We start from the raw sequence: 10,571 nt of genomic DNA on the forward strand, positions 1-10,571 counted from the left end.
CCTTGTCAATGATCAACTCGCTTTCATTGTACCTACGTCTTTGCCGTGCGTCTTAAATGGACACCAGGTTTATAGATTATTGATGATGAAGCTTTTCCTTTTCATTTTTTAATCTTCGACGTCTGAACAACACGGATGAGAATTTTTAAGTGGTTATGTCCTAGGGCAACTAACCTTCACCCTCCCCAATCCTTTTAATCGGCGCCCATGTTTATCATGGAGGAGTGGCTTGGTGGTTATGATGCTTGGCTACCAATCCAAGGGTCCTTGTGGTCTTCCTTGGCTATAAATGCCTAAAAAGAATATATAAAAAAAAATAAAAAAATGTTCGCAAAAGAACCGATTAGAGGTTATTTAATTTCTTCTTTTGTCCTATTTTATTACCTTTGCATTTTCTTTCTATTCATTTTTTGAAGAGTGAACAAGAGTAGAAAAAACATGAAACATTCGTCATCTTCGTGCGTCGATCCTCTAGACGACAATGACAAGGTTGCAATTGTAGGCATTGGCTGCAGATATGGAGATGGCGTGGCAGGTCCACGAGAAATGTGGCGCATGTTGAAGGAGATGAGAGACTGTACAACATCTCATCCCGCAGAGCGATTTGACAAATCATCTTTCTTTTTTCCTGGTAATAAAAAGAAAAGTAAATTGTACACAGAACGTGGCGGTTACCTAAAGCAAGATCCTTTTATGTTTGATCGACAATTCTTCAGGATGTCACCAAGTAAGCTATACGCTTTTAATACATGTTTATGTTGTAATTTGCAGTCCTAATGACCTATGACGCTATATGTATGGCATACTACATCTTCCCAGAAAATCATTGCGAGATCATTCTCCTTCCGCCCAGTCTTTCGTGCAATGGTACAACTAATTTAATTCGGTGAAAATAAAAAGTTCTATTTCCACTCGGCTTTGTCTCGTAGAAATATAACCTTTCCTCTTTCACCTCATGACATTGTCATTGTACAAATGCATTATTTTGTATAATTGAGTATGTCTCCACACTCATCTATATACGTCAGCATGCCCCGGCACGTGCTAAACTCAACGTACAGTTGGTCAGCGTATTTTGAAAATTCGTATGTTGTGATTACGCTATCAATGTTTGATAGGGCTCCATGTCCGATCGAATGCGGCCTCCTAGTGTAGTGTAGCATAGCGGTTTTATATAACCATGTAGCCAGTCGGCATTAAGCCATGGGTGTGTAGAAAGCGACGACCTCGAATTGGACGACCCCAACGACCCGGGCGACCTCGAATTGGACGACCTAGAATTGGACGACCCCCATAACACGAAACCGACGATCCCTATATAATAGCCTAGCCTAGCCTAGGCCTAAGTATGGTATAACATCCCGAAGCCGAACATAACCAAAGATCTTTAAACCATACCTTATATAATACTCGCAAGCTCGCAAGCAAGCAATTGATTGAAAAAATACAGAAATATCGCCATTTGATACTGAATGTGTCGACACGAACAAACGAACAGATATGGAACGCCAAGAGTGCATCATTAAAACTGTATTCGACTCGATTAGCACACGAAATATCATAAACATGGCAAACCAGGCCCCTTTTTCAGCGGCAGGTAAGGTTTGACCATGGAGGTATATCCATGGTTTGACCAGCTCCATGGTTTGACCATGGAGGTATAAAAATATTTTTATACCTCCATGGTTTGACCGTATACAATGCATGTGTGAAATGTAAAGCTTTCTTATGGCCCTCCCCATGCAGGATTAGGCCAAGTTGAGCCGCCGACAAGTTGAGGCGCCGCCAGAAACGTTATTTTCTATGAAACGCCAAATGCTTACTTTCGCCGGTGCTCGTTTCTATTTAATAGAAGTTCTATTTATATTAATTATTAGATATAACGATGTATATTCCAAAGTTTATATATCACGGTTTTTAGTATATATTATTAAATATTATAATTAAAGAGAAATAATTATGAATATCTGACTTGTAGATTCCAAAATATAAGGCCTAAAACATGACTGAAAATGATCGTTTTTAGCCAAAAATGACGTAAACTTGTTGCCCCCTCAGGCGGCAGTTGAAGTAAAATAATTGCATAAAATCACCGTTTTTTAGTAAAATATTTTGTGTATTAACATTGTAAAATTCAATAAAATATGATATTAAAAGATAGTAAATAAAAAATAATAATTATTTAACCTCATTCGAAGAATATCAATACTCTATTAGTCCTGAGAGACAACGTGATTTTACGTGGTAGAAGGCATACACGCGAGAAAAATATTATGGAGTGCACTGCATTTTTACCTTGAAAGATTAAAAACAATTACATTATTAAATATGACTACTTTCCTTTGCTGTTTCAAACCAACAAAATTGTAGTATGTATTTATTATTTATTTTCATGACACAATAAACCTAAAGACCATGAACTTATGTAGGGCCTACTAGGACACCACTCTATCACTACGTGAAATGTCGTAAAAGACGCACTGGCCGTTTCATAGAAATTACCGGCGGCTCAACTTGTCGGCGGCCCAACCGGTCATATCCCCCCATGCACATGTTACGCTGCTTGGTAGGCCTATAGTGTTCGTTATAAGAAGACGAGATGTAATTATACGTCCATGGTTTAACCATGTATTGTATAATATTTATTTCTTTTTAATTTATTTTTAATATGTCGAATGCAGTTTTAATGATGCACTCTTGGCGTTCCATATCTTTTCGTTTGTTCGTGTCGACACAATCAGTATCAAATGGCGATATTTCTGTATTTTTTCAATCAATTGCTTGCTTGCGAGTATTATATAATAAGGTATAGTTTAAAGATCTTTGGCTATGTTCGGCTTCGGGATGTTATGCCACACTTAGGCCTAGGCTAGGCTATAGGGGTCGTCGGTTTCGTGTTATGGGTCGTTCAATTCGAGGTCGTTCAATTCGAGGTCGCCCGGGTCGTTGGGGTCGTCCAATTCGAGGTCGTCGCTTTCTACACACCCATTAAGCCATAGCATTTGTCGGCGAACACAATTCTTGATTTTTTTTCAATATTAGATTTGTTCAGTTACAGGATGCCTTAAACAGTAACATTTGTAATTAATTAATCACAGCATAAAACGATTGGCACAGTAGTAACTATAAAAGTTACAACATTAAATTATACATACCAATCAACAACATAAATAATAATTGAATAAATGTGTTAAAATGTTTTTTTTTATTCAAATGAAAATTGATTTGTGATTAAGTAACTTATTATATGAAAGAGGTAATGTGAATAAAACCTTCTTTATTACAGTTGACACTGTTAAATATTATAAACATACGTAAAACACAACAAAAAAGACAACATATTACATTCACGAAAAAAAACCTTTTTCGAAATAATAGTTGCATATAAAATTACATATTTTTAGTAATTTATTGTAGGGCCTATATATTATATTAACATTGGCAATATCAATAAATATGTTAGATGGTAGTTTAAACAAAAACTTGATAAATACCCCAAAATTGTATATTAACAATGGTGTGGAGACATTTCGGCCCACAAAGTAGGACGAATTGTCGTCAACTATTAACAAAGTACATCTAAGACATCCACAACCTTGAATCAATAACATTCCGTCAATGGCTTGTAGAGACCTGTTTGAACAAATTGGTAAAAGTCCTTAATAGCTGAAAAATGCTTTTTGTGTTACTTGTCGTGGTGGCCGTGTAACTTGAAATTTATTATAAAAAAATAATGCGAAATCATAATCTGCTATGAAAGAATTGTGTAATATAAAATGAATTAAGTAATTTATAATTAATCACTAACTTACAATGTAATTATTGTGTAGGTGAAGCTGAACACATGGATCCACAGATACGAATTCTTCTTGAGGTTGTCTGGGAATCGATTGAAGATGCTGGTATTCCTGCTTCGACACTTCGTGGCTCTAACACTGGTGTGTATATGGGAGTAATGGCTAATGAGTATTTGGCCCTAACCGGCTTACCTTTTAGTAACATCGGTCAATACACAAATTCAGGAACCAACTCTTGCATGATATCCAATCGTATTTCGTACGAGTTTGACTTCAGAGGACCAAGTTTTTCAATCGACACTGCATGTTCGTCATCTCTCTATGCTGTACATGTTGCATGTGATGCTCTAAGAGGAGGCGTCTGTGATACAGCAATTGCTGGTGGGGTAAATATCATACTTACACCGTCTGTTACAATTGGGTTTTGTCAAGCTGGTATGCTTTCTCCTGATGGCCAGTGTAAAAGTTTTGATGAGTCAGCTGACGGTTACAGCCGAAGTGAAGGTGTAGGATCAGTACTTCTAAAACCACTTAAAAGAGCAATAGCAGATAATGATCGAATTTACGCAGTAATAAGGGGTGGCGCTCTAACAAATGACGGACGGACGCCAGGTATTGCAAACCCAAGTTTTGATGCTCAGATTGATCTTGTGCACAAAGCATGTTCAGCAGCGAAAGTAAACCCACGTGAAGTTGTTTATATCGAAGCTCATGGTACAGGTACTAGAGTAGGTGACAAGACTGAAGCTAACGCCATTGGTGAAGCTATGAGCAAACAACGTTCGGATGATGTACCACCTTTGTATATTGGTTCTATCAAATCAAACGTAGGACATGCAGAAGGTGCTGCTGGTATAGCAGGAGTTATTAAAACAGCGTTGTTGTTGTATCATCGTGAAATTCCCGGTGTTGTACATTTCCAACGCGGTAACCAAAGCATTAATTTTGAAGACCTCAAAATGACCGTTCCTTCAACAAGCATCCCTTGGCCTGCTGATTCAAAATATATCGCAGGTTGCAGTTCGTTTGGATTCGGTGGTGCTAACGCACATGTTGTTTTTGAAGCAGCGCCATCTACAATGCAAAATCATGGCGAGGTAACGAATGGTAATTCATTAAATTCCAAGAAATCAAATATGTTAATACTTTCAGCATCGACATCAGAAGCTCTTAAGCAAAAGTTTATCGACTATGGAAATTTTATTTCACAAAGTTCGGTTTCTCTAAAAAATACGTTATATACTGCAAATGTGAGAACACATAATCATGTTTTTAGAGCAGTTATTTTAGCCAAGACCAGAGAGGAATTTGTGAATTTACTGCAAAGAAACTTAAACGGAGAAAATGTAGATACTATAATCGAAGGAAAGGCACCAGAAGGTAATGTTATCATGAGACTAGTTTTTGTTTTTTCTGGCATGGGAACTCAGTGGTGGGGCATGGCTAGAGAGTTAATGAACACACAACCGATCTTCAAAAAGGTCATACAGGTAATTAACAATATGATACGTTAAACCAAATAAAATCATTATAGTACATTACTGATTAATAATATTTAAACAAACTTCTTTGTTTAAAAATAGAAGATTGATAGTTACCTTGGACAAATTGGAGGAAGATGGTCGCTTATTCAGATGTTGACAGAAGAAACTGATAAAAACAGGATAAGCAACGATACAGGTTTACACAATTTTTAAGTTAAAATAATCATTGTAGTACAGTAGGCGTATTGTTAATGTTCAAACGCAGTGTTGATTGGAATTGTATAATTAAGTTAATCGATGAAATCTATAATGATTTATGCACATTCTAACAAGCAGTGAATGTTATTGGAATTTACTTGATTTTTAATACTTTTTTTATATTAATTAACTCGTAAAAGATTCATACATACATATACATACACATACAGTACTGTTGCTATCTTGAAAACAAGAAAAAAGAAGAAAATTGTGTTTAAATATAATGTTATTTACTAAAGTACTTAATATAGACTACTCTTACGATGTTGCTGAAATACCAGTGTCAATACTATTAATCAAAAGCCAAACTAGTTTATCTACTATCGTTTGAACTTCAATTTAACAAGTTGCTTTGTAAGTTTTAATTTTATATTGTTGCATTGTCTTCAACAGAAATTTCTCAAGTCTGCATTTGTAGCGTCCAAATTGGATTAGTCGAACTGTACAAGCATTATGGAGTAACTCCAAGTGCCATAATCGGTCACAGCGTCGGAGAAGTAGCAGCAGCTTACGCAGCGGGACTTCTTTCTATGAAAAATGCAGTTAAGGTAATCTTTAAACAAGGACATCTTATCAGAAAAACAAGTGGTTCAGGAACAATGGCTGCAGTTCTTCATGATGTAGATATTGTCAAAGGTAAGCTGGAGTTTAATCCCAGATGTATAGACGTGGCAGCTATAAACAGCCCTACGCAAATTGTATTATCAGGGGAAACAGAGTTAATCAATGAATTCACATCACATCTAAATCAAGTTGGTATTGTGACAAAATTACTAAGGGTTAATAATGCGTTTCACAGTCGTCACCAAGAAGGTTTAAGGGAAGAATTTCTGAAGAAGACAAATTTTCTAAAGAAGAAAACTTTTTCCACAAATCATAGACCAGTTGTTCCAATGATGTCAACTGTAACTAACCGTTATGTTACTCTACAAGAGGCTAATGATCCTGCTTACTGGTGGAGTAATATTCGCCAGAAAGTGTGTTTCAGAGATGCAGTAGATGCCATACTAAGGGACGGTTACATTAACTTTTTAGAGATAGGAGCTCATCCAGCGCTGTCACCAGCAATTAAAGAAATTGTAGCATCGAAGTCAAGCAAATCAACCGTTCACTTTATCACTCACTCTCGTAAACGACCACGTGATATTAATAACTCTTCCAATGATAATCTCAACTTTAATATATCATTAGCACAGATGTTTATACGGGCCTATCCGGTTGATATGACACCAAGTTTTCTAGGATCTGAGTGTGAGGTAGAATCCTTACCATTATATCCATGGCAACGTACAGAGTGTTCAGCAGCAACTTCCTCAAGGAACGTTATCATGCGGTATCCAAATTCTTTCCATCCCCTTTTAGGAAAGCCAGACACATCAGCTAACTTTTCCTCAAACAAAGGTTTTCAGGTTTGGAAAGGAACTATTGGAACCCACGAGGAACCATGGATTGCCGACCACGTGGTTCAAGGTAGTGTAGTGTTTCCCGCTGCTGGGTTTATAGAAACAGCAATAGCAGCGCATCAGAAACTGTTTTTTAATTCACCTCACGTAATTATAAAAGATATGAGTTTCGACCGTTTTATGTTTGTTTCTGATGAAGACACAACCGTTGAAACAACAACCGAATTGGAAACTGAAGACACCGCTTCATTCAGATTTTGCTCACTCAATACAAGAGAAAATAAATGGACAACACATACAACTATGGAATTAATAAAAAATGAAACACACGTTTGTTCTATCAATGATACATGTCTAACTAATTTGACGTACCTTCCTGTAAGCGACATAAAAAATAGATGTCCCGAAGAACTCGATCAAACTGGTTTTTATGCCTTCAAACAGCAAATTGGTTTCAATCTTGGTGAAAGTTTCCTGTGTATCGAAATGGTAAACCACAACAAACTGGCTGACGAAGCACTTTTTTATATCAGAGCACCTGATACTGTTGCTGCACAGTCCAGTCGATTCTACATCCATCCCGCTTTGCTAGATGGTATCTTGCAAGCTATGGCAGGCCTTGAACGTCTTAAAAATACAGTTCAAAATCCCACATCAAAGCCCGATGGTCGTGTTCCCAGATCTATTGAAAGAATGTACCTTAAAAAAGACGTATTATTTCCGGAAAGTGTATATCTTCATTTAAAATTAATGAGCGATGATGAAGCAGGCATTTATGGCGAAGTTTCTATTGCTAATGCAGAAACTTTTGAGATCATTGGTCAATTTTCAAAAATCCGTTTTGGATCGGTTGCTGGTCGTAGTGAAGACAACATCATTAAAATATGGAATAAGGAATGGGTGCCTATCGACATGGGCATGAAATCATTTGATCCAACAGGTTATACCTTGATAACAGGAAATGACGAAGAGTTGTCGTTAAATCTCCAGAACCACTTGAATTCGGTTGGACTTCAGTCTGGTATTTACAATGGAGGTGATTTTCAAGAAGAGCAATTAACTATGGGTGGTAATGAACCATTGTTAAATATTATAATCATGGTTAAACCAAGTGACCAAAAAAACCACGACCAACTTCCTAAGACAACCTTTTTGGAACTGCAATCTAGTATTGCAGAAATGTGTATCAATCTATACAAAGCTTTATAAACCCAGAAAGACATAGATCCGAAAATATGGCTGATTACACGAGATGGGTTTTATGTCAGATACGATGACGTAGTTGATCCATGCCAGGCTTCAGCTTATGGTTTCGGTATTTGTGCGGCACACGAAAATCTAGACTTTAAGCTCTCCATTTTGGATATTCCATCAGAAATCAGCAATATTACAACGGCGGATTGGTTATTGAAATACATCTGGGGCAGTAACAATGATAAGATAATTATAGCATTACGTATGAATGATTCGTCACCTGAACAAACAACAGATTTCAAGGTGTATGTGTATCAGTTGTGTATACGTGATAGTTATTACTTTCCTTGTAATCATTCGTCATCTAATTGGAAATTTAACATTCTTCAAAGTTTTGAAACTGGGAGACTGTTGCTGACAAAGTTCCTTTATAACAAAGAAGAAACTAACTCTGTCAAATTGGTAACAGTAAACATTGAATCCTTCCAACTGGTTTCATCAGAAACTCAAGGTTCTTCTCAAGAGGTAAAGCCGATTGTAATGTTTTGTGGAAATTCAGAAAAGTCCTCTTTTAGTGATTGGTGTTTGTTCTTCAAACGAAATGAAGTCTACAATACAGTGCAACAAAAATGAACTGTTAGAGCTAGAGACAAACCTTACACCTTCACAAGTAATTGGTATTGTCTCGTCATACACCGTTCCGTTTCTTACTGTTCGTGATCTGAAACCAGATGATGCGACGATTGTTTGCTTAGATTCTAATGAGGATAAACAGTGCTTATCTGTTGCACACATGGCTGAAAAGATGGGTCACAATGTTTTGATTGTAATTAAACACTTTCCCGAGGACTATAGTTTGGTTTCAGATGCCTTTCCAAGATTCATTGAAAGTAAAGATGTAATGTCTGTCTTAAATGGACACAGTGTTGGCTGTGTGATAGGATATAAACAATGCATACGCGAATTATTAAAGGTTAATGAAGGATTAAAAGATAGATTGACAATCTTTGCTAAAGTTGAAATACTGAAGTCTAAGGAAGACATTCCAGTTACTGATAACCTTGGTCTTCCTAGAAATGTAAGGGTTGTGGTCAACAGATACACATTACCATTGCTTTGTCAGTTTCACAAGATGAAGCCTACTTTCAACTCGTTATTGAATCTCTTTAAGGAACCCTTAAGAAAGAATTATATAAAGAGTCCACATATCAAGCTACTTAAAGAAGTAAACACCCAAAATTAGTATGTATTTGATGATGTTATATTCTCAGTAGAAAAAAATGAATCCGTTAATGTAAACTACGACTTTTCAGGGAAAGAGACTAGATTAAGCATGCGCAATTCTTATATTGTAACTGGTGGTACAACTGGATTTGGACTTCGTCTTGTAGAATGGTTGGTAGATAATGGAGCTGGATACGTTGCTATCTTAAGTCGATCTGTGCCAGGTTTAGAAACTGAAGAAAGATTAAGAAGTCTTACTGATCGAGGAATCCAAATAGTACATATTAAGACAGACATTACGAACAGATCAGATATAGAAAACGCATTTTCTACTGTTTTAAAAGATCTGTCTAAACCTTTAACAGGAATATTCCACTGTGCTGCACAGTATGATGATAGTCTAATTGAGAGCATCACACCTGATAGCTGGAAGAGAATAATGTCAACCAAATCATGGGGTGCTCTTCTACTGCATCAAACGACAATTAAGTTTAATGTTCAACTGGAATACTTTGTAATGATTTCTTCTGTAGTTCAGATGGTAGGAAACGCAGGTCAGGCAAGTTATTGTGCTGCTAATACATACCTTTCTTCTCTTGGTCAGTATCGTAGAAACCAAGGCTTACCTGCAACTGTCGTATGTCCAGGTGTGATTAGAGACACTGGATTTGCAGCAAGAATATCGGGTATTATTGAGTTTTGGGAAAGAAGAGGAATAGGAAGTGTGACATCACAGCAGGTGTTAAATTCACTTGATGTAATGCTTAGTAGAAATACCACTGACATTGGTGTAACTGGAAATCTTCGAATTAATGATGTTATTATGGAATACCGAGGCATTCTTAAACGCCACGACTATGAAGAAAGTTCAATTATGCTAGGATTTTCTTCTACAAGATCAGTGGGTCAAAATGAGAACGCAGGTGACATAATTAATTTAGAACCAGATGAAGCTAAACATTATATTTTCCAGCAACTTTGCAGTTTCATCTCCAAACGTATTGGCTTAACTAGTGATATTTCTCCAAACTCCTCACCATCTTCACTCGGAGTAGATTCATTGACTGCAACTGAATTGAGCGGAGACATTCAAAGAACATTTCATGTTCCATTTCCATCTATGGAATTGATTAATGCAAACGCGACAATGCACAGTTTGTCCATTTCAATATACAGAAAAATATTAGACAAGAATGAAGTGAGAGGTGAAC

The 10,571-nt window shown here is 36.7% G+C and overlaps 1 protein-coding gene across 1 annotated transcript; it reads left to right on the top strand.

Annotated features, from left to right (window-relative positions):
* The first annotated feature begins 438 nt into the window (after positions 1-438).
* LOC140063098 (uncharacterized) lies at positions 439-9,379 on the top strand. The gene is made up of 6 exons (XM_072109533.1): positions 439-727; positions 3,831-5,287; positions 5,381-5,477; positions 5,933-8,123; positions 8,211-8,598; positions 8,696-9,379. The coding sequence occupies exons 1-6, from the start codon at positions 439-441 to the stop codon at positions 9,377-9,379; spliced, it is 5,106 nt and encodes a 1,701-aa protein (XP_071965634.1).
* The last annotated feature ends 1,192 nt before the right edge of the window (positions 9,380-10,571 follow it).

Source organism: Antedon mediterranea, chromosome 11 (assembly GCF_964355755.1).
Source record: "Antedon mediterranea chromosome 11, ecAntMedi1.1, whole genome shotgun sequence".
NCBI classification, from domain to species: domain Eukaryota; kingdom Metazoa; phylum Echinodermata; class Crinoidea; order Comatulida; family Antedonidae; genus Antedon; species Antedon mediterranea.

Excerpts from the sequence above, each read along its gene's own strand:
- LOC140063098 (XM_072109533.1), top strand. The coding sequence starts at position 439 with ATGAAACATTCGTCATCTTCGTGCGTCGATCCTCTAGACGACAATGAC. Across the intron at positions 5,288-5,380 it reads TCTTCAAAAAGGTCATACAG|AAGATTGATAGTTACCTTGG; the intron begins GTAATTAACAAT and ends GTTTAAAAATAG. Across the intron at positions 8,124-8,210 it reads CAATCTAGTATTGCAGAAAT|ATACGATGACGTAGTTGATC; the intron begins GTGTATCAATCT and ends GTTTTATGTCAG.